Raw genomic sequence first — 22,623 nt, 5'->3', positions numbered from 1 at the left:
GTGTTTTCTTGAGTGGGTGTTCAGTGACACAAGCTGCCTGGTTGTCCACTTGACTGCACCTTAAGCTTGAACTGGGGAGGCAGGAACTCCTGATGTCCAACTTTTGGATTTTTGAATGGCTTGCTATTGTACTCTGAATAAATCAATTCACTTTTCAGTCTGTTTAGCCTATCTGTAAACTGAAGATAACAGTATGCTCTTTTTCAAAGGGGTATTAGGGAGTTAGTTAATATTTATACAGTGCATCAGAGATATGAAATATTATAGGAGCTCTAGGTTTTATTATGCCCATCTGTTCTCTGTCTTTGATGTCTGGGAAAAGGATTAGCAAATGTGAGATACCATGGGAATGCAGCTGTGAGAGGGAACATGCAACCCCTCGCCTGTCCCTCTCGCTGCCAGACCAGAGTTACATGCAGAGCGATATAACAGCTCTTCGTTTCTTCTCTTAGCACTTATCTGTCAAGGCTCCTGTAATGAGCATGAAAGTTCCACAGCGAGCTTCTGCCATTTGGTCCTCTGCAGCTCTGGCCTTAGCGCTTGCATTAGCTCTCTGACCTTGCCGTGTTCTGTGACCAGCTGCATCTGGCAGACAGGAAGAAAAGGAGACTGTGGGCCTGTGCTGCAGCTGGGAAACATAGCACCTCCTTAGGCCCAGTATAAGGGGAACGCTATCCAAAAATGTGCTTCCCATCTCTATCCTCTTGGAGTAATGCCTCTGTATTTTGTGTGACTAGCAGTATTGGATGCATGCCCTGCTGCATGACTAAATTGGCAGCCTTGAATGTTGAAGAAAAGGACACTTGAGTGGTCTGCAGATCTTCGTGGCTTCACTTCCCTAAAGGGCTGACACTGCTCTACCTAAACCCCAATGCATTCTTTTTTTTTCTTTTCCCTCTCTATTTTCAGGTGTTAAATGATATGGAGTCTTCTACTGACAAAGATAAAATAGCAGGCCTCCTGACAGAAACGTTCTCCTCAATGAAGAAAGAATTGGACTCTCTGAAGGATGAGGAAGAGCTTCCAAAGGTTAAGGAGGTACTGGCGAAGCCACAGGATACCACTAGCCCACTGAATGAGGGATGTGGTGCCAATCTACCGAGTCCCAAGAGTCTGGGAGATGAGCAGACACTAGCTTTGCTGGAACAGTACTCAGAGCTATTGCTACAAGCTGTGGAACGACGCATGGACAAAAAACTCTAAGAGGGGTGGCTTTCAGGTGTTTGCGAATACACAGAAATAATCCCAAGAAGAGGACCACAGAGAGAGCTTCAGACCGATGCTATCATCACACTGGTCCAAGGCTGGTGGGGAGACCTTTATAAATTGATTTTCTCAGGCCCCTACAACGGACTTGCTCTAATTCCTAGCAGTGTGCTGGCCACAATTTTAATATTTTTTCCCCAATGGTCTTCAAATTCCTGTCTCTAGACAAAGTCTTGAAAGAGGAGTTTGGAGAAATTGCCTTGAAATTTCTTCATAGCCAGGAGGTCAGGGTATTTGGCACCTAAAGAAACAAAGAAAATCCAGTTTATCTGAGAAATTCTGAACTGCTGACTAAAAACAAAGGAGTCCAAGTGAAGCCAATCCCCTCCTCTCCAAGGCTTCATGAGAATCAAGAAGCAGACTTTTTATGGGTTTATTTATTAATTTATTTTTCTGACTGTTGCTCTATGTCACGTTTGTGGCTATTATCTTTGTCCTTTAACAAAAACTGTCAATCCCTTTGCCATATCCCAGCGAGAAACAATCTCTGTACTATAAACCCCCAACAGGGAGACAGGCTGGAGTATCTGTGCAATTAATGAACTGTTTTCTGCTTAAATCTTGTCTCGCTGTTCTTTCTTTTCCTGCCTTAGTTTTGTTACCTGGAGTAATCCTACTGTTGTCATGACAACCCTGTCTGCTTTTCTCTTATTTCAAGACAGTCCCCACACTGTATTTTATCTGCATTCACCTCTGGGGGAAGGCTCTGCAACCCTTGGACCATACTTTGGAGATTGCTTAATGAATTCAGTAGTGGTATTTTTAATCTGGAATTTGACGTTATACTGATACTTCAGACTGGGGTTTCTGCAGATATTTTAAAAATGGGATTTAGATACAAATATGAGAGTTTGTTTCAGCCACCTTTCATGATTAGGAAATGGATATTGACTTTGCTGTTACCATGACGGGGAAATTTGGGGTGATGATTTATTGGTCAAGAAGTGACACGGAAAAGCTGGTTTCCATCTCTTACAGCGTAACTCTGGATTTGAGAGATCTTCAGTGCAATGGCTCATCCATGTCATTTGTTCATTTCACTGTGACAGGAAAATGTTTCCTTCTTGCTTTTCCAGGAAACCAGAATATTTACATCCCAAGAAGGCTGGGATTCTCTTACCTTTTGTCAAGCTATTTCAGCTACCCACAGAAAATGGTTTTCCAAGAACTTCGAACAAGATATTTTGGGATGTGATTACCACCATTTCACCCGCCCCCAGCCTCTTTGCTTTTTATTAATTTCTGGTCTGAGAAACAGAAAATCTTCCCTTCTTGCATTTGTGTGTGCAATACTCTTCTCACCCTGTGGAGCTTCTCTAAGCCCATGCTAACTTGTGTTTGTTGTGGCTTAAAACTGTCCAGTGATGTTTACTTGGTCAATGATAAGCTAAGAAAAAAAAAAGTTCAAACCAATGAAATTCTTCAGCACCTTCCCCCTTACTCCCACTCCTTTCCACAACAGGGACAGATACACAAAATGCTTTATTTCTTCCTCCATCTCCAGTCTCTGTCTTGTATTTACTTTAAGGCAGAGCAGTGTAATCCCAGTTTATAAAACTAATGCAAGCAACAAGCTTTTGGTGGGAGGGAGACTGCTAGCATCTGTGGAAGTCACTCAAAGGCAGCCAGACTGCATCACTTGGTTCCACAGGTTACAGGCTTGAAGCAGTTTTCTTTCATTTTACTGTCCTGGCTGTCATCTCTTTGAAACCCCGTGGCACTCGGAAATGTGGTTTGTTAACTTCTCTGGCTTTCTGTGACTGGAGATCTGCAGTGCAGCCTTTTTTCTACCTGGCTGTCCAGACTGGTGTAGGATGACCTATTTCTTCCAAATAACTCCAGGGCTGAATAATCTGCAGTTCTCACTCTCCCCCAACAGGTTTGCTGGCTGATCGCCACTGCCGAGTCCTTCAGGACTTCGCAGTATGGGGAGCACTTTGAGAGTTTTCCAGCTACTTCTGCCCGTAATTTAAATCTGGCTAATCATGTTTCAGGTGTCCTTCCTGACCTTTACTTCCATGGGCTTGTACTGAAACTTTAAAAGTGTTATTTTCTAGTTCTGTCTCAGCATTGCACTGTGCTGAATCAGCTGGTGTGCTTGGTCCCATGGGCAGCTTCTCTTGCACAGCCAGGTTTTGCAAAGGAAGGCAAGTTGTGAAAACCAGAGGCAAAATTTCTGGCAGTTTCCTTGAGTGAAGAGGTGTGCTGGAGATGCCACGAGTGGAATGTATGAAGGCAGTCATGTTGGGTCTGTGATGGACTTAGTGTGGGTCAAGCTTGCTTTTGAGGCGATTAGTTTCCTCCACTTTCAGACTGTGAACATACGTCCTAGTATACAGGAAATTCCTTGCTGTACTGGGGACACAAGACACTCAGGTAAAATAGCAGTCCCTTCAACCCAGGTATTTTTTGGTACTGGCGATAACGGTTTGAGGGTCCTTTATATTACTTCCCTGTGCAATTTTAGTCCATTTTATTATTTAAACCTTGAGGTAGTGACAAAAAGGGTAAGAGATGCTACAGAAGAGCCAGTGGCAAGAATGAAATTCCCATTAAGGTAAAGAGCAACAACGAGTGAAGCTGGCATAGAGGTATGAAACAAAGCTCCTTGGAAATGAGTTGCGTGAAGCAAATCTGATTTTTAAGCTGATCAGAGGGGGATTTGCTTCCTGGAATGAATTTTGCTTGGCTGCATGCAGGAAACCAGAGGTAAAATCTGATCAGAATGCTGGTAAGAGAAGTGTCAGGCAAGTAGATCAGCTGGAGGATGGTTGTGTAGTTTAAAATAAATTAGAATAGTATATGTAGGACACTCAAGAGGTAGAGATGGTCTTGGCCTGAGGAACACCATTTGGCCAATACCTGTGAAAGATACAGTACAGAAAGGCTTCAGGAAAGTAGATTTAGGACTGAGATGGTGATCTGTAATTGAAGAATGAATTGGAAAGTGTTTGTTTTTAAATACATCCTGTTGGGCCTCTTGTTTCTTCGCTTGCTGTCCTCTAAGCAACTATTTTTTTCTTAAATGGCAAAGTCATCAGCTGTTTGCGCAAGGCTTGGATGTTACAGATTGAGTAGCAGAAGGCCAGTAAAGGAGATACTGGTGCCACAAGTTTGTTGCTGAGAGGGGTGAGGAGATAGTGTTGCTCTTTATAATTTGAGACTGATCCAACCGATTCTTCCCTGCTAACTTCCTATTGCTGGCAATAGGAAATATTCCTAAAAATTCTAGTTTACAGAACAAAGAGAGCGTAAATGTGTTACCTTTTGTTGCACCTTGTGAATATGTTTCACCACAGGCTGTCCATTGGGCCAGGTGGAGAAATACAGAACGGTAACTGCCTGGGAAGTGAAGAGGCTTGTGGGAGGAGGTAATAAACTTGAGTCTATCCCTCTTACTGGTTTGTGATCCCTCTTACTGGTTTGTGTGGGTGTTAGCATAGGCACAACCAGGTATCTGCATTAAGGCAAGTTGTTTAACATAAAGCCTGAAAAAACAATTTGGACCTACCTATCCTCTTTACATACATTTTGTCCCCTCCAACCCAACACTCCTGGTCAAAATGAGAACAGTTGTTGGGGTTTTTCTTTCCATCTTGTAAATAGTATTACTTTGCCGGTGGGACCCCTGGGTTCATTCTTGGGCTGCCTTGAACTGGTGCAGCAGGAAGGGCAGCAATCTTTCAGTTTTATTTCCTGCTGCAGGCAGGTAACCCCTTCCTCCTCTGCATCCCTCAGTAGCACCCAGGAGCTGTGCGTATGGGAGTCTGCGTTTCTTCCACCTCCTCTCTCAGGTTGTCCTCTCCACGGGACCTCCCAGGCGATGGTTGGGGCAGGCCTTACAGCAGCCCCTCCCCAGTCCCCCATTTTGCAGACTTCATCACGACTCAGAGGTATTGGGACGTTTCTTTCTGGGAGTAGAAACATACAAACTTAATTTTTTTAAAAGAAAGAATATGTATATAATTATATATAAGAAAAAAATGAAATACAGGTATTTAAACAGCATTGGTAAATTCATGCATGTATATGGTGTCTCCCCCCACCTCACCTCGTTGGATGTGTAGCATCCAGGATACTAAATGACAAAAACCTCATTAAAACAATAGACAGGTCTTCTAGCGGGCCCTGAGTGAGCAGGTGCTTCCTTCTATGGATAAGACCAGCATGTCCCATATTTCAGATCGTGTGTGTAAATAACATGGGGGTGGCTGGGACTGTATTGGTATGGGTAACCCGCTGTAAAGCGTGGAGGGGGAGATGCATGGGGCGGCAGCGTTAGGAATAAGCCATGTCCACTCTGCATGTCTTACCTGTGCCCTGGGCACCAGGCAGGCACCTCTTTACCTGTGTTCTCCAACACTACCCTTTTCCTTCACCCGTTCAAAAAAACAAAAACAAAACAAAAATCTCCCCTTGCTTTATTTATAAATGTGTGTTTTCATACTTTTGGCTTTAGGTAAAATAATCCCTTAAAATATCTTTTTTTTTTTTATAATTATTTGGGAAAAAAACAATAATAAAAATCGTTTGTTGGGTTTTTTTGCACTGTGAGGCTCCCCCCCCCCCCCCTCCGGGGAGCTGTTTTTAACTCTGTATTCATTTGTACTCCGTGTCTTAAACTGTTTCAATAAAAATGTGATCATTTGTTACCCAGCCTGCGGCTGAGCTGCGCGACCCACTCCCTAAGAGGCCCCGCCATTTCATAGTCCTGGCCCGGGGCCGGGGGGGAGGCGGAGGCAGGAGGCGGGCGGCACCTCCTCCTCCGGGGCCGGGCTGGGGCCCGCTCCTCTCCGCCCGGGGCCCGGCTGTCGGGACATGGTGGAGGCCGCGGCGCTCCGAGCCGTCAGGGGCTGCCTGGCCGCCTTCCCGCGGGAGGCCCGCGGTGAGCGGGGAGAGGGCGGGCCGGGGCCGGGAGCGGGGAGGGCCCGCCTGTGGCGGGAGCGGAGGGCGCTGGGGCCTGGGCCGGGCTCCGCCGCCTCCCCCCGCGCTCTGCGGGGGCCCCTGCCCGCCCTGTGGGAGGGGAAAATTCGGTCTCCGGCTGGCTCGGCGTGCCGGGTGGGCCGCAGCAGCCGCAAATGGCACCTGCGTGGGTTGAAGGGGAGCATCCAGGCTCCTACCTTGTTTTCGGCCGAATGCTTCCAAGGTGAAGCAGCAGCAGAAGGGCCGATGCAAGAAGAAAACCAAACTCGAGGAAAACGGCCCTTTTAGGTTGTCTTCCTAAAAATAGCAAACCAAAGCACTATTCCGGCCTCTAAAAATCCTCCTGTGGTATCGTCCCTGTATCGGAGGCACATCTCCTGTAACGTACGTCGTGCCCACTCTTCTGTGGAGCTGTGGCCGACAGCAGGAGGGTGTCAGGGCGAGGGCCTGAGGTACCAGTCTGACATTGAAACCCTCCCTAACAGCCTCCAGGTTTTAACGGAGAGATTTCTGGAGCCGGGGGCACACCGCCGGCTTTCTGTCGAGCAGCTGTGGCATGAGGTTGGAAGCCAGTTAAGTTTGCTAGCAGAAGGTGCTTCTCTCAGGATGCCGAGTAACGCTGTTTGTCGTTTGCCTGGACAGAGCTGGGGTGGACAGAGTCCATACCCTATCTTGACAGGCCTCCGTCCCCGCTGGAGTTTTATCGAGAATGGGTGAGTCCGAATAAACCCTGTATAATTCAGAATGCCATCAGCCACTGGCCCGCTCTGAGGAAATGGACCTCAGCGTACCTCAGGTATGAACGAGCTTTGGAGCAGCACTGGGGGTCAGTTTCGGTTGACCTCAGTAAAAGGCCCTCGGTTGATCTTTGCTTTTATCCATAAGATAAGCCCAGGTTCCTCCGTGCTTCTGTATTAAGGTGTTCAGTCTTGCCAAACTCATGTGTAAATTTCTTCCTGCGAACCTACTGTCCTCACCAGTTCCGATGAAGTCAGGAGGGTGGGTGTGCTGACGGGGTGCAGCCAACAGACTTCGGCTATCAAAACCCAGTCTGATCGCGGTGCTCTGGCCAGTGGTCCACCCTGTAGCCTCCCAGTTGGAGTGGGGCTGTAGCGCCATAAAGGACAGACTGACTTGTTTGTGGCTGAGTACACCTTGTTTTCTAGGAAAAGAACCAAATGATGAGCATTTTAACAATGATTTTTTTCCTTTAAAAAGCTCTTTTTTGAGAGGGTATTTCTGGTTAGACCTAAAATCTATGGGTTTAAAATTAACTTTCTCACAGAAATAAGGGCTGTTAGCCTCACAATGTGTGTGTGTCTGTCAGTCTCCACCTGCCCTTTCTCCCTCCTCCGTTGCTTTTGAACATATGGCCACGCAGCTTTGGCTGGGGAGTGGTCCCAAAAATACCAAGCTCTGCCATGACTCGTGAAAAGAAGTGGCTGAAGAGGGCCCTCTGCACGGAGGGAAAAGGAGCTCCTTTGTGAACTCGCCTGTTAGATACAAGAGAATTTAGAGAGGCAAAAGATACTATGGTAGCCTTGACCACAGGCAGCAATCAGAGCAGAATGCCAGAGTCCTTACCAGAGAGTAGAAAATGTAGTTGAGACACCCATTTGTAGAAAGCCAGGCTTCTTATGTTTGCTGCCCATGAAACATGGTGTTTTTGAAGTAACTGGTGTCCAATATATGGAGCAATTGCAAGTCTGGCTGTAAACCTTTGATTTATTTTGCAGGGAGGTGGTAGGTCCCAAGGTGGTGAGTGTGGCAGTAACACCAAATGGTTATGCAGATGCCGTGTTTCAGGACCGTTTTGTCATGCCAGAGGAGCGCCAAATGCCTTTCACGGACTTTTTGGACATTGTGGAGAAGAAAGTGACCTCTCCCAACGTATTCTATGTGCAGAAGCAGTGCTCAAACCTCACCAAGGAGTTCCCTGAACTTGTCTGTGATGTGCAGCCTGACATACCATGGATGAGTGAGGCACTTGGTAAGCGTTCTGTTTCTCCTGTGTTCAGTAAATATTTTGTATGGAGCTTTAAAGCAATCATGCTGGGTACATGGTGAATGTTTGTTCCATTTCTGGATGCCACAGCTCAGTTTGGTTTCGTCCCCTTAGAAAGTAGAAGTGGTAAAATACTTAATAGAGTAGTCCAGGTTTTGGGGTTGGATTACTCCATAATAAGTATCTTGGATGTGCATTGGGACCATCACAACTGAAACAATGTGGTGATAGTGCCATATAGCACTTCTTTTCATAAAGTGGCTTTTCTCTGATTTAGAGTCATGTTTCAACTCAGATTCATGCTGTTGCTACCAAAGGTAGGATAACAAACGAGCGAACCAGCACACAGCCCCCACCCACTTTGGTAAAATTACAGATGTTTGTTTCTAGTTAAACGCTGTCCTGTTTCACTTGGTTTCGATTTTACAGCATGTCTTTCCTTAAAATGTCAGTGATTTATTGTGATCTCACCTTCTTTTTGCAACTGTATGTAGACGTGCTGCAGTTTCTCTGTGAGCTAAGTCTTGGGATACAGAATATGGAAACAAAGGGTTGTAACCGTTGATTTGGGGATGGATAATACTATGTCATGAAGTCTGATGGGCACTACAGTGGCTTCCAGTGTAGGAGGAGGTTGCTGTTGCTCGCAGAGTGCTATTTGCAATGCAACCTGTCATAGTTATGAAGGAAGTTAAAGGATAGAATTTGGCAGAAATTGGCAGAAAATTATTTGAAACTTTTAAATATGACACTTCGAATTCTTTTTTTGTTGACAACATTTCTCTGTTCCCTAACCATACAGGGAAGAAGCCTGATGCTGTGAATTTCTGGCTTGGGGAATCAGCTGCTGTGACATCTCGTACGTATTGTATGGCGCTGTAGGTCTTCTGTGTGCTTTCAGTACAGGTTTAAGCAGACTTGCTTTGAGTTAGCAGCTCAGTAGGACTGTGTGTTTTTTCTGACAAGGCAATTCTACTTCAGCATGCTTTTTTGCATTCTTTCTCCTGCACTTCTACAGCCTCTTGCTGCTGTGTCTCTTGGTGCATCTACCTGCCATTGTGTCAGGCAAGGCACTGACAGTTTGCTTCCTTGAATACATTTGCTACAACATTATATTGTTAATTTCCTACTGCCTGCAAGAGGAGGAAGCAGTCTGGTAATAAGAGGACAAGCTGATACTTTCAGTTTACTATAGTTTCTGGTGTAGAAAAGGAAATAACACTGTTTTTCTCTCTTTCTCCACATCTCTTTTTTTCTCAATCCTAGTACATAAAGATCATTATGAGAACTTGTACTGTGTGATATCTGGAGAGAAACATTTTCTACTGCATCCACCAAGTGACCGTCCCTTCATCCCATATGGTACATAGTTTACTATGCATTTTGTCTGGAGGTTGGAAGGAGGAGAGACTAAAATATTGAAAAATATGAAAACGGAAGCAGAGATAACATTTTGATGTTTATGCAGTGTTACGCTTTCCAGTGTGAACAGAAATCTCTTCTCATTTGTGCTGAAGATAGTTTGTAATAAAAACATTATTCTGAGGTCAGGTTTTCCTGTACTGTAAGGTAATAGGTTCACTGATACTCACAGCAGTCTCTTCAGCTTTAGAATATTTAAATTATTTAAGTAACTTGTCAGTATTGTAGCATGTCGTCTTTGGTGTTTAACAGGTTTGTATTCTGCCTGCTCATTCTTTTCTCTAGGAAAAAAACCAGGAAGCTGAAAAATAAGTTGTAATTTAATGAAATATTCAAGTTACTACTTAATCTCTGAAAACTGGAGAAATGAAAAAAGAGATTCTTATGGCAGCATTACTTCACACTGCCTGTTTTCTGTTTCTTTATGTTGCTTTCCTGTGTGCACAGTAGTAGTTTGTTATGTTGCAGTGTCATCTAGAAGATGGACAGCTTAGCTTTATGCCTCATAAAATAAGATTTTATTTTCCCATTCCTTGACTTTCAAACCATCAGATTAAGTGAATGCAGAGTGCTATATGACACTGGTACATTTTTGCCTAGATATGTGCACTGCTACAGTATTTTGTTTATACTGGTTTTATTTTGTTTACAACCTTAAAATCACAGAATCGTAGAATGGTTTGGGTTGGAAGAGACCTTGAAGATCATCTAGTCCATTCCCCATGCCATACACTAGACCAGGTTGCTCAAAGCTCCATCCAACCTGACCTTGAACACTTCCAGTGATGGGGCATCCACAACTTCTCTGGGCAACCTGTTCCAGTGCCTCATGACCCTCATCAAAAAATTCTTCCTTCTATCCAATCTCAATCTACCCTCTCTCAGTTTGAAACCATTGCTCCTTGTTGTGTCACGACAAGCCTTGGTAAGAAGTCTTCCTCTGTCTTTCTTATAAGCTGCCTTAATATATTGAAAGGCTGCAGTAAGGTTTCTCCAGAGCCTTCTATTCTCCTGGCTGAACAACCCCATCTGTCTCAGCCTTTCTTCATAGGAGAGGTGGTGTCATATGTATGTGAATATATGAAATACATGTATGTCATATGAGTCATACTTTGTAAAACAAGTTACTGTTAAACCATAGAACAGAGATAATGCGTACATTTTATAGTGTGTAGTAAAAAGATGACTCCATCTTTTGAACATCAGGTTAATGGAGAGAAACTCTCTCAAGGGAGAGCTTAGAAAACCACATGTGCTGAAGCAGTGAAAGAAAAGCAACCTGCGGTATCCAAAGCAGTTGATGAGCCCTATTGGATAACTAGTAACTCTTGTGAGTGCTATCTTGCTAGACTGACATAATAAGAAACGCCAGAATATAGAATGATGTGTAAGTCAGGGATGCATTTATGACTTCTGAAAGGAAAACAAGACAGTTACTGGAACAAAATAGGACCAGAAGTAAAATGGGTTTTGAGGAGAAAAATTCCTGTGAAGAAAGAAGGTTGGAATTCCAAACAGGAAGGCAGTTCAGTCTTCAGGCTGACTTAAAAAAAATAATAAAAAATTTAAGAAACTGGGTAGAAATTGCAATGGACAAAGGGAAGGACAGTGAAGACAGTAAGTTGAAAATGGTTTTGTCTTAATTTTTCTTTTACTTGGTGAAAATGTGAAATGCCCTGTGATTAGTTTCTCTGAGTTCTGCTGAGTTGTGTCATTTAATTCTTTCTGTGGTTCCAGAGCTCTATCAGCCAGCAACCTACCAGGTGTCAGAAGATGGCTCATTTGAAATTGTGGATGAGAAGAGTGCAGATAAGGTAAAAAGCATATAAAGAACACAATCAGTGCAGTAAAGATAGTTTTGGACACTGCTGAGCCCTCAAACTGAGCATATTGATTGATATTTAGAAATCCTTCATAACTGGAAAGAGAATGCCCAGATATTTCACTTGTATTTTACTATACGCAAAGGATGCCCAGCTTCCAGAAAAGATTTTTTTACTGCACACCTGAAACTATTGTTGTAATAAACTGTCTTTCCTGCACCAAACTTAAATAAATCCAGTAAAGGACTTTTAAATTAATCAACAATAAAGGAATTGATTTCAGTAAGACCGAAATAGACTCCTGTGCATTCACTTTCTTTTTGCCCTCTATTGAGGGCTAGATTTTGCTCTACAGCAGTATCACCCAGTGCAATAAAACATATCTGTCTCAATGAATAAATTGTGTTTTCTTAGTAGTAGCAATATTCATTTCATTAAAATGTATAGATCTGGAGGCACTTTACAAAAACTCAGTAGCCTTTTGTATCTAATCTCTCCCCTTTTGTCTCTGCAATGTGACTACAGCTGAACTTGAGCTGGGGCTTTTTCTCTGTTTCCAGAGTGGCACTCGTGGAATCTCACAGGAACATTCCTGTAGTGCAGTAAGGTGGAGTGCTGAGGTTTATAACTTTGTAGGGCATAGAAGAAATGAATGCAGGCAAGAGGGATTTCCCAGCAGGAAGCAGGGGGTTTAGCTGCTGGGAATAAAATTAGACCAGAGAGCTTTAAAGAAGAAAAGAGTTTCTAAAAAGAGTGGTGCAGATAAAATACTCAAGTACTGAATGTAGAAGGAACAAGTGACTTAAGGGGCTGGAGGTGTTTTGAAAGTATGCCACAAGACTGAAATTTCATGGCTGACTTTTAGCACCTTTTCCCTAATCAGAAATGCTTCACTGAAGGAGGCAAATTTTTGTATCCTTGACCTATTCCCAGTTGAATGTGGAAAGCTGTGTAGCTGTACATGTTTTGCTGGGCAAAATACATGTTTTGTAACCTAGTAAGTTTAGTTATCAGTTGTTTTTCTGGAAGCTTGCTGGAATTTTTTGCCAGGCTCAGTACCATATACATACTCTTTTGCTTTTAGGTGCCCTGGATCCCCCTGGACCCCTTGAACCCAAATCTGGAACAATATCCAGAGTATGCTAAGGCAAAACCTTTGCAGTGTACAGTGAAAGCTGGTGAGATGTTATACCTACCTTCTCTCTGGTTCCATCATGTTCAGCAATCACATGGCTGTATAGCAGGTAAAAAACACAGTATTTCCAGATATGTTTTTGAACTGTGGAGGGTGTGCCGCTAGATATCCCACAGCAAAGCGTAATGGGGACCAAAGGTCCATTTAAGATCATCTACCTCTCCTCAGGAGGAAATAACAATCTTGGCAGATGGCATGGGGATACCTCCTTGCAGTCTGTTTTGCTTCTAATTCGTAGCATTGTTGACAATTGCTAGGGATGTAGCAGAAGAAAAAGTCTTTCTAGTTGTCAAGTCTGGAGAAGGATAGCTAATTCAGTGATCATGATCCAGTTTATGACATGGAGCTAAGTAGTTTGTCTGCCTAGCTTGCTAACTGCAAATTGGTCATCTGCATACCTTTCACAAAGAAACTGCAAGTTGTGTGTACCGTTATCACATCAGCAAAAAAGGATCTGGGGGAAGAAAAGGAAACCAGAAAGTGTACAAGTTTTAGGCATGGATGTAGACACAACATGGAAGATACTCTGTTGTCATGCGAGCTGGAATCTGCTCTGACCCAGTCTCTTACCTTGCTAATAAGCCTATGCTTGTGTTACTGTTTCCCTGCACTTACCAAGAGTCTTGTTATCTCCTTTGTATGGTCGATCATAATCTCTTTTTTTTTTCCTTCCCCAAGAGAGTTCCAGAATTTCAAGCATTGCTCATTTGGTGCAGGTGGAGGGGTGGGGGTGGTGCAAAGTATTATTGTTATGTCATGTAAGTTTTGCAAGGTTTGAGGAAGAGTTTTTTGCTGTCCTTTACCCTTTATCCTGTCTGTGCAGTAAGAGTAAACACAGTATTTGGAACAACGTAACATTAGTGTTTGTGCAACACTGCAAATATTGCAAGCTCTTTTTTTTCAGTATTTTTGATACTGTGATAGAAAGACAAGCTAGCAGTAAAGCAGTATTTCTGATTCTCTTTTCCCAGTACTGCTGCAGCAGTCCTTAAATATATTTTTGAAAAAGTAGAGTTGTTTCCAGTTGCAAGGCCCCAGCCACTCTCTCTTTCTCTGTCTAGCAGAAATGCGGAAGAGCTGATGAGTTTATTTGGCCTTTAGTCTGTTAACTGTACTACAGTCTGTATCCACTTGAAAAATCAATCTTCTCTGGGTCTGGTCCAGTGAATGTCTGAAGCTAGAGTATATCCTCTTCCAAGAACCATTGGTACAATACTGTACTGCTTGGCTTCTTTTTTCTAGGAGGTGTACACCAAAATTAAAATGAGAAGCAGAATTAAAGCATTGTCTAATTGATGACCTTGTGAAGTAGTCCTTTACACGCTCCGAGGAAGAGAGGTTCCTATCCAGATATTAAACTTTGCAGCATATTTGTTATTTTTGGTCTAAATAGAAGCATACATTTTCTGTTCCTAAACGTTTTGCCGTCTTCTGCTCCAAGGAGTCCCCAGTATAGAGTCTGGAGAGCAGTTGGCTTGGATTAAGACAGATTTGCATTGGCAGCAGTGTTAAAGAATTCTAATGTTTGCTTACGTTATTTTTGGCTGTAGTCAAAGATGTGCTTGTTTCAAAGTTCGGTCACTAATAAGGAAAAGCCTGTACTAGCTGAACTGTGTAAAACAGTCTATGAACATGTTTGTAAGTCATTACATTCTAGCCTTAGAAATGTTTTTCCTTTTTCTTGTCTCCGCAGTGAATTATTGGTATGACATGGAATATGACCTTAAGTACAGCTATTATCAACTATTAGATTGTCTCACAAAAACTGTGAAGGTGTTATAGCAGAGGCGGGAGACTCGAGCTTGTGATTCTCTCTGATGTGATACAATCATCAGCACCTGTGACTGGAGTACAAACATGACTGAAGTGAAAAGAACCGAACATTAAATTGTCCTCAACAATGTCTGTCAAACAGATCATGGCTATTTTGCTTGATTCCAGAGTCCAGATCGATTGGCCAGAGTTTTTGGCTTGTAAGTAGAAGGTTTGATAATAGCATTTTTAGGTCTTTGCGTGTTGCCTCAGTGACAGTGAGCAAAATAAAATTTGAAGGGAGACAATCCAGGTTTTGGAAATCCCAAAACAGAAGCCGTGACTGTTTGTTCAGATCTACAGATTGTTTCCTTAACAACCCAAGTGGACAACCCACGTGGACAAGGAATAATCTGCTCTGTCACCCACCTGTGCTTCAGGCTGTATCAGTCCAACACATGCAATCTGCTTAAGGTGAAAATCCTGTCCAGTTGTAATTCACTAAGTTCAGTGACTGTGGTGTTTTGGTGGTGAGAAATTGCAACTTCTGCAATAAAAGGTCAGTTTAAAAGCTTATTTCTGTACCAATTCCTTACTTTTTTTCAAATGATGTGATGGGTGGAGGACATCTAGGAGGACATGCAAAAGTCAGCACTGGCTATTTTCCACGTTAAGCTACATTTTTTTATTGCTGGGGTTTATTTGTTTCCACTGTTGTATTTAAATGTAGCCACATTCTTTTACATCCTGAGTGGTGATTTTAGAGTTGCTTTGCCAGATCTGCAGTCAATCTGCATGTCATCTGTGGTCTTGTGGCATGACGTGATTCTGGAGCTCTGTAGGCTCATTGATTGTTTCATTGCTTTGCCATTAATTGCTGCCTAACACATGGTCAGGCGAGTTGTGTGAACTGGGAGCCTATTTCTGCAGCCTTAATTCCTATTTCTATTTCCACAGAACAGGATGAGACTACTCATGTGTCTGAGACCTGCAGGGTAGGACTAGAAGGCTACTAAATACATGAACATTGCAGAAATGTAGTAGCGTTTTTATCAAAACCAAAAGCTGGTATTTATCATCAAATCTTCAAACAGTTCCTTAGAAACATTAGCAATATGGGGTGAAATTTATTTTCCATATATTACTTAGGAAAACGCAGATACCCTTTAGCAAGATTGATTATTGTGAAGAAAAATAGAATAATTCTTTTACCTTGTCTGTTTGTTTTGTTTTTTAAAGAAACTTAGTTAAAGCATAAAGCACCATTTTACCTTGTGGTACTTGTCCAAAAATTGCTGAAAACTCAGGAGGGATTAGGGTCAGGCTTTGTTTCACTGCTAGATTAAGATGTCATGTTACTTCGGTCTTTCCAGCTTGTTTGTATTCACTGTACCTTGGCAAAGGCGCCTGAGGCAGTTCTGCAGTCAAATCCGGACTTTCCCAGAGTAGGGGGGGGAAGGTGATTTGAATGTCTCTTTCTGTCACTTTGGGGTTTTTAATTCGGTCTCTCTCTGTAATCAAAAGTAAGACCGCACGCTGGGAACAGATGCCGTCCTGTGCCTGTGCGAGTAGATGGTGTTGCTGTACCACCGCTGAGCCGAGTGTCTGGAGAGAGGCGTGCTCCGAACTACGCCTCCCAGCAGCCCGTGCCTGCTGACTGAAGGAAGTAGTCACGGTGGTTCCTCTTGGACTTTGGGCAGAGATTTGAAGCCTGAGAAGCGACAGGCTCCCGACGGTCCTGTTTCACGCAGCCTGTGCCTCTCCACAAAAAAAGGGCAGCTCCTCTCTCCGCCGGCAGAGCCGGGATGGCGGTGCAGGTGATGGTTCTGCCTTCCCCCCGCTGTCTGTTCGATGACCCCGTGCAGATCCGTGTGGTGGGTCTCCTGCCGCAGCAAGCGGTCACCCTCCAAGCCAGCCTGGTGGACGAGAGCGGGGAGCTTTTCCAAGCCCATGCTCACTACAGAGCTGGGAGCAGCGGGGAGCTTGACCTTAGCTGCTACCCAGCGCTGGGGGGCAGCTATTCGGGAGTGGAGCCAATGGGGCTGCTGTGGTCTCTGCAGTCTAAAGCACCCTATAAGCGGCTGGCGAAGAGGAACGTCCTAACCCCTTTCTGTGTGGACTTGGAAGTGTATGAGGGCCACGGGGACATGAGCCGCTTGCTGGGAAAATGCACCAATGAACGATGGTTTTTAGGAGAGGGGGTGAAGAGGATTTCAGTCAGAGAAGGTAACCTGAAAGCAACCCTCTTCCTCCCTCCTGGTGAGTTTTAATTCTGTTCTGGTTTTCCAGGTGTGACTTACACAGCGTACTCTGCCCTGTGGCCCCTGGCTGCACTTGGCAACCCAGAGCAAAGCCTCAGCTGATGGTTGCCTCAGCCTGTGCTTGGTCCAGATACTTGGATCCTCACAGCTGAGCAGGGAGGAGCAGATGTTGCCCAGGCAGGTCAAGTGCCAAGGCGGGAGGGTGTAGGGAGGGCATGTCTCCTCTTTGTTCTAGCTGAGGGGGGTCAGGACCGCTCCTGTGGTGAGACCTCTGGGGAAAAATGTGTTTATTTCTTAGCTCCTCTGTTTAGCTGACAGGACAAAGAGGCCTCTGGTTTTGGCAGAGCTGTGAGATGGGACAGGTCTGGCCGTGGAGTGAGGAATGACGAGGCATGGTGGGAGCACTGGACTCGGGCTGCAGCCAGCCTAGGCTGCTCTAACAGCTGCGACAGATCTTCTTGCAGGCTCTGGACTTGTCTCTCTGTCTCTCTCTTTGGCCAAGGAAAAGCCAAAGAAAGAAGTCTCTACCTGGTTGAGCAGCTTGACTGCACAGGATACTTAGGAAGATGGGAGACAAATGAGAAGAGCAAGGTCTTTAAATAGGCGTCATATTCCACAGCTCCATACAGAGATGGTGCTGAGGCTGAGTCCTGTGTAAAGCTGCTCTGAGCCCTGAGCTGTTTATGTTCCTTGAGCAGTACTTAAACATGAATATCTTGCTCTGTAATGAATAAAAAGTCCCTTGCAGCTGCTGTGACACCAAATCTTGTAAGGGAAGTCTGGCTATAAGAATGGGCAGAGCAGCAGCAGGAAAGGAAGGTCCTGTGGCTGCAGGAGGAGAACTGAGAAGCCCAGGGGTAATTACCCAGATCATACTGAAGCCTGAATTGGCGTAAGTCAGCGCTGGCATTTGTGGGTACAATTCATAATCTGAGCATTCCCTCCCTGGAATACCTGCTAGCACAGTTGTTAAAGAAGCTCATGTGGCTGTACTGTTTGTTCATCGATCCCCAATGGCCTGAGAATATCTAGGCCAATGTCAGCTGAAATTCATGGTGGGAGAAGGATGCCCAACATGTGAACTTCCTATGATAAGTTCCTAGGAGAGAGAAGAAATATCCAAATTAGTGTCTTTACAGTGATTGTGTGTGTCCTGAGGGGGCACTACTGAAGGGACAACTAGAAACTTTTCCCTTTGAGCACATATATATATATATACACATATATATATATATATATATATACACACACACACCCCCCTTTCATTGCAGGACCGGGTCCATTCCCTGGACTTATCGATTTGTATGGATCTGGAGGAGGTCTTGTTGAATACAGAGCAAGTCTCTTGGCTAGCAGAGGCTTTGTGACTCTGGCTCTTGCTTACATGGCCTTTGAAGATCTCCCTGCTATGCCAGAGATTCTTGAACTGGGCTATTTTGAGGAAGCTGTGAACTTCTTGCGGAAGCAGCAGCAGGTAAGAGACAAACTATGGTGCTCTTCCTGTTGGAAACTATTTACCAGTTTTCTAATTGGAATGCTATATGTCACTGAACGCAACTAAGTTTCTGAGGTGTTATAAGGAGACAGCATTGTCTGAAAGACAGCATGATCTGAGAGATGGAAAAGCATGTGCCTCAACTCATATTTTGCAAGTAGTTGGATAGCTGGTTTTGCACACCATCTTATAACAGTCCATAAACTGTTGTGTAAACCAGTGTTTGTTTAAGACTAAATCAGAGCAGTTCCTGGACTAGAAGCACGAAACTGCTTAAGCAGGAAATGTTAAATTTTTTTCCCCTATTTTTGCATCTTTCAAGATTTTAGAAGGGAAAAAAATCCATTGACTTTTTCTACTATTTCTGAGATGTTTCAAGCTTTTGATTCTGAATAAGTTTCACAAGACAGTAATAAAACACTTTAACAACAGAATCCCTTACAGTCGTAGCACTGGTGAGTGTGCCATGTCTTAAGAAGCTGGGGCTGTATTTGAACAAGTTGAGAAAGATGATTTATAGCAATATATAATCATACCAAGAGAAAGAGACCAAAAGAACTCAAGTAGCATTTAAACTTTGAATGGAATGCTACTTAATGTGGTATTCATTTCACAAAGTGACTTATTTTCTAGCACGTGGATATGAGGAATGTAGCCGGTGTGAGAGCAGAATTCAGCATTGCTTGTTTGTCTTGTTCCTCATAGAGCTCTGAAACTTCCAGAGTATCTTACAAGACACACATTACAAAATTAATTTGGTGTGAAGAGCCTTCACTACAAATAAGTTGATTTAAACAGTTATTGGGCTTACTCAGCCTCAGGTGTAATTAACCTTGTGTGTTCCAAGGCAAAACAGAAGATAACAGGTCAGCTATAGAAGAGTATCAAAAAACAATGGCATGAAAAAAAATCAATGCAAGTAAACCCGTGAAACCCATGAAAATGTGGTTTTCCAAAGGGAGCCTGAGGAGGGAAGATCGAGGGGGTTTGGAGACAGGAGCAGTAAAAGATAAAATACCGAGAGCAAGTGTCTAGCCAAGATGTGGAGGGAGCAAAGTGGCTTTGTCTACAGAGGTCACCAGGAAGAAAAAGTGTTACAGGAGGAGAAATGTTGGGGAGCTGCAGAATTCATAGTCGCTCTTGTGGAGGCTCAGCAAAGGGATGGATATGGGAGTGACATAACCTGAACAGAGAGAGGGAAGGGGTAAAATATGGGTGGTCTTAGTTGGATGAGGAGTGAGGAAGCAGAACTGGAGATGTTATGTCAGCCCAGGAAGCGAGGAGTGGTTGATAATAGTTGTTTTCATAACTGTGTTTCAGGTGAAAGGTACTGGAATTGGCGTTTTGGGCTTGTCTAAAGGAGCTGATCTAGCCCTTTCCATGGCCACATTTCTACCTGGCGTCAAGGCAGCTGTCAGCATATCTGGAAGTGGTTTTAATTCTTTCATTCCCCTGCGGGGGGATGGCTTCACTGTTCCTGCCCACCCATATGATTTGGGGAGGATGAAGACCAGTGACGAGTCTGGCCTAGTAGATTTTTCAGATGTCCTACATGATCACAGGGACCCAGCAACTTGGGATTGTCGCATTCCTGTGGAGAGGTCCTTGGCCAAGTTCCTCTTCCTGTCTGGACTGGATGACAGGAACTGGAAAAGTGACCTCTATTGCCAGGATGCTGTTCAGCGCCTTCAGCAGCATGGACGGGAAGTGGAATTTTGCTCCTATTCTGGAGCAGGGCACCTCTTGGAGCCGCCATACTTGCCTCTGTGCCAGGCTTCGATCCACAGAGTGCTTGGAATGTTTGTGCATTGGGGAGGGCAGTGGAGGGAGCATGCGAAAGCCCAAGAAGATGCATGGCGCAGGATACAGGCCTTTTTCTGGCAACACTTGATGGACTCAGACATCCCTAAGAGCAAGCTGTAGTGGAAGCTGTCAAAGATGCTGACCAGGTTTGGTATTTCAGCTCTCACTGAATCTTGGAAACTCATCAAAAGTTTCCTGGCCTGCCTTCCTCTAAACCCCACTGTTGCATAGTTGTTTCATTCCCCAAACAATTTTTCATGTTTTAGTTGGATTTTAGTTGTCTTCTGGCCCCAGCTGCACTGTAGATTGGCACCATCTGATCTGCGTGTGTACTGTAGTCATCTGAGAAAAAACCAGCATCCCATCATGTGGATTGTGTTTATACTGAGCTATCTTTGCCCTCAATCTCCAACCATCTCCTTTCGTAGCAGGGAATACTGTCACAGGAGGAGTTTTTCATTGAATTGTTTAGTCTTGCACCTTTAACCAACCTAGATGTAAACAGCACTTTCTTGGCACAACACATTAGCACACTCGCCTTTCCTCTTGGTAAATAATTTTCTCACATTCCTTAGTAAAAAGGTTGCAGCAGTTCTGATCTCAACAAAGTAAAGACACCCTTCCAACTTATTCTGAAGTGCAGTGATAACTTTTTTTTCCTGGTACCTCAAAAAACAGAAGAAGCGAATCTTACCCAAGTTACACTGGTTGTATCTCCTGCTGACTCCAGATAAGTTACGTATCAGGGTCAAGTTTCCACTGTACTGCTCAATAAATGCAATGTGGATGTGTGTATGCACAGTTTACTTGAAATTATCTCAATGAAGCCTTCGACTGTCTTTATGCCTATAAATACGTAGGGTCAATCCTGGTGTAGTCACAAGCTGTCACTTCACCTGGCTGGAATGTTTATATACAGAAGTCCTTACCTCCTGTTGGTAAGAGGAGTTGTGAAGTTTGCAGTAGGGGGTCCGCACAGTGCTCAAGATGGGGGTGATATAGATGTGCTAAGTGTCTGCTTTTGAATGTTGAAAGTCAGTTTTTCCCCATTTTGGGGAGGATGAATAAAGCCACTGCCGCTGCTGAGTTTCCAGGAGCCCTGTGGAGTGGGCTGTCTCGGTGGTCTTGCCCCTATAGCAGACAGCTGTGGGCTCAGTGACAGCTAGGAAATGCCACTCTTGTGAGAGGACTGACCTTGCCTTCTGGGGAGAATGTGCATTATCTCATCCTTTACTGAGGTCCAAACCTGCCAAGGACGGCTGTGATCTACTTCATGCTTTTGTGGGATAGTGGCAAACAGCAGCTTGATGGCATTTTCTAGATATCAAATGACATTGCCTGAGCAGATTTTGCCTCCTGGAGCAGTCAAGGCTCCCATTCTGACCACAGAAGCAAGCAGGAGCTGGAGGTCTCTGCCTTTCACTGAGGCAGCAAAATCTTGCCTTTAAGAGGGCAGTAGTGCCTGGTTTCCAATTCCTGCTGAGACGTGAGCCCTGCAGGAGCCTGGACCCTTCTGAGGGCAGAACCATGCTCCCAGTTTTCTTGTTTCAGGGAGCAATGGCTACTCAAAACGAGCATGTTGCGCTTCAGAGGGCTGTAGACTCACTCACACAACACAACACATCCAATGCAGAGTGTACCCACCCCTTCAGGTACTTCCAATTTTCCTGCCCCAGCCTTTCCTCAGAATGCTAGATGGGTACCACTTAGCTCACAGTGTGAGCGGTTGGAGTGGGGAGGTCTCCCTCCTGCTCACCTGTACTGGTCATCCATCAAGTTTTATGCTATTACCTCTTCTTCATTTCTGTTCGTCCCCTGTGTATCTATGATGTCCTGCATGGACTGTTCCAGATGTTTAGTCAGTGGGTAGGACCTGGCAGAAGAGCGACATGTAGCAACAAGTGAATTCAAATGCATTTAAGCAGTTCAATCTGAATAAGGGACATTTTATTTTCCCTCATTTTCCTATTTTATTGAAGCAGTCAAAAAAACCTGGGTTTTCAATCCACATTTTCCTCAGACTTGGCACTAGGCTGTGAGTTTCTCTGTGGTACGAGTAATTTTCATTTGTTTTTACTGAATGCAGTGAGGCTTATGCAGTGCAGTGTGTTGTTCTCCAGCCTGTGGGATAACTTACACCTATTTTAATTCCTTCTGAGGGAAAGACAACTTTCTCAGCCTTCAGTGGGCAGTTTACAGAGCTATACTTTGAATTACAAAATTGTGAGCTTCTGAGGAAATACATTATCTATAGGAAACTACCATTGGAAGGAAAAGTACTTTCCATCAGTAAATCAACAGTATCATCAGTGATGCTTTCATACAGTCTGTTATGTTGTCACATTCAGCAACCAGGTTCAAGGAAAACAGTGTTGAAACTAGAGGATGAAGGGAGCTGACTGATGACTCCACTGATGACAATAGCACATAGGTCCTTGTTTTGTTGCTCTGGAATGAAAGCTTTGCTACCCAGTTAAAAGCCCTTTATTTTATCACTTGGATGGCAGCTGGCAAGAAAGACTGAAAAAGCTGATTTAGCTGAGCAGCTCTGTGGCATATACAAACAGGAAAATATACAGGCATACATATATACAGGCATATACAAACAGGCCAGCCAACTCAGTTGCAGTGGGAATTCTTTATAAGTCAGCTGGCCTTTTAAAATTAAACTCAAGTTT

The 22,623-nt window shown here is 44.1% G+C and overlaps 3 protein-coding genes across 8 annotated transcripts in view; all 3 read left to right on the top strand.

The window, feature by feature from the left end:
• MAPKBP1 (mitogen-activated protein kinase binding protein 1) overlaps positions 1-5,915 on the top strand; it is a 108,459-nt gene extending 102,544 nt beyond the window's left edge. For 4 of the 5 annotated variants that reach the window (XM_049825412.1, XM_049825413.1, XM_049825414.1 and 1 more), the window contains one exon: positions 910-5,914. In XM_049825412.1, coding sequence (XP_049681369.1) covers positions 910-1,203 — 294 coding nt within the window. In that variant the 3' untranslated portion in view covers positions 1,204-5,914. Of the gene's footprint in view, positions 1-909 lie in introns of all 5 variants that reach the window. The other variant, XM_049825416.1, reaches the window with a different exon arrangement.
• A 116-nt stretch (positions 5,916-6,031) lies between these two features.
• On the top strand, positions 6,032-14,440 carry JMJD7 (jumonji domain containing 7). 2 transcript variants are annotated; one of them, XM_049825345.1, is made up of 8 exons: positions 6,032-6,151; positions 6,832-6,985; positions 7,926-8,179; positions 8,997-9,053; positions 9,461-9,556; positions 11,354-11,430; positions 12,524-12,683; positions 14,328-14,440. In XM_049825345.1, exons 1-8 carry the CDS (start codon positions 6,085-6,087, stop codon positions 14,414-14,416), a joined length of 954 nt encoding a protein of 317 aa, XP_049681302.1. In that variant the 5' UTR covers positions 6,032-6,084; the 3' UTR covers positions 14,417-14,440. The 2 variants fall into 2 exon arrangements, with proteins under 2 accessions (XP_049681302.1, XP_049681303.1); XM_049825346.1 differs by lacking the exon at positions 6,032-6,151 and having other exon boundaries at positions 6,220-6,902.
• Positions 14,441-15,924: 1,484 nt separating this feature from the next.
• Positions 15,925-20,740, top strand: LOC126049262 (acyl-coenzyme A thioesterase 1-like). Its single transcript, XM_049825344.1, has 3 exons — positions 15,925-16,645; positions 17,919-18,121; positions 19,463-20,740. Exons 1-3 carry the CDS (start codon positions 16,192-16,194, stop codon positions 20,063-20,065), a joined length of 1,260 nt encoding a protein of 419 aa, XP_049681301.1. The 5' UTR covers positions 15,925-16,191; the 3' UTR covers positions 20,066-20,740.
• The last annotated feature ends 1,883 nt before the right edge of the window (positions 20,741-22,623 follow it).

Source organism: Accipiter gentilis, chromosome 22 (assembly GCF_929443795.1).
Source record: "Accipiter gentilis chromosome 22, bAccGen1.1, whole genome shotgun sequence".
Lineage (NCBI taxonomy): Eukaryota > Metazoa > Chordata > Aves > Accipitriformes > Accipitridae > Astur > Astur gentilis.
Note: the sequence above shows the minus strand (reverse complement) of the source record. Positions and strands in the feature narration are given on the sequence as shown.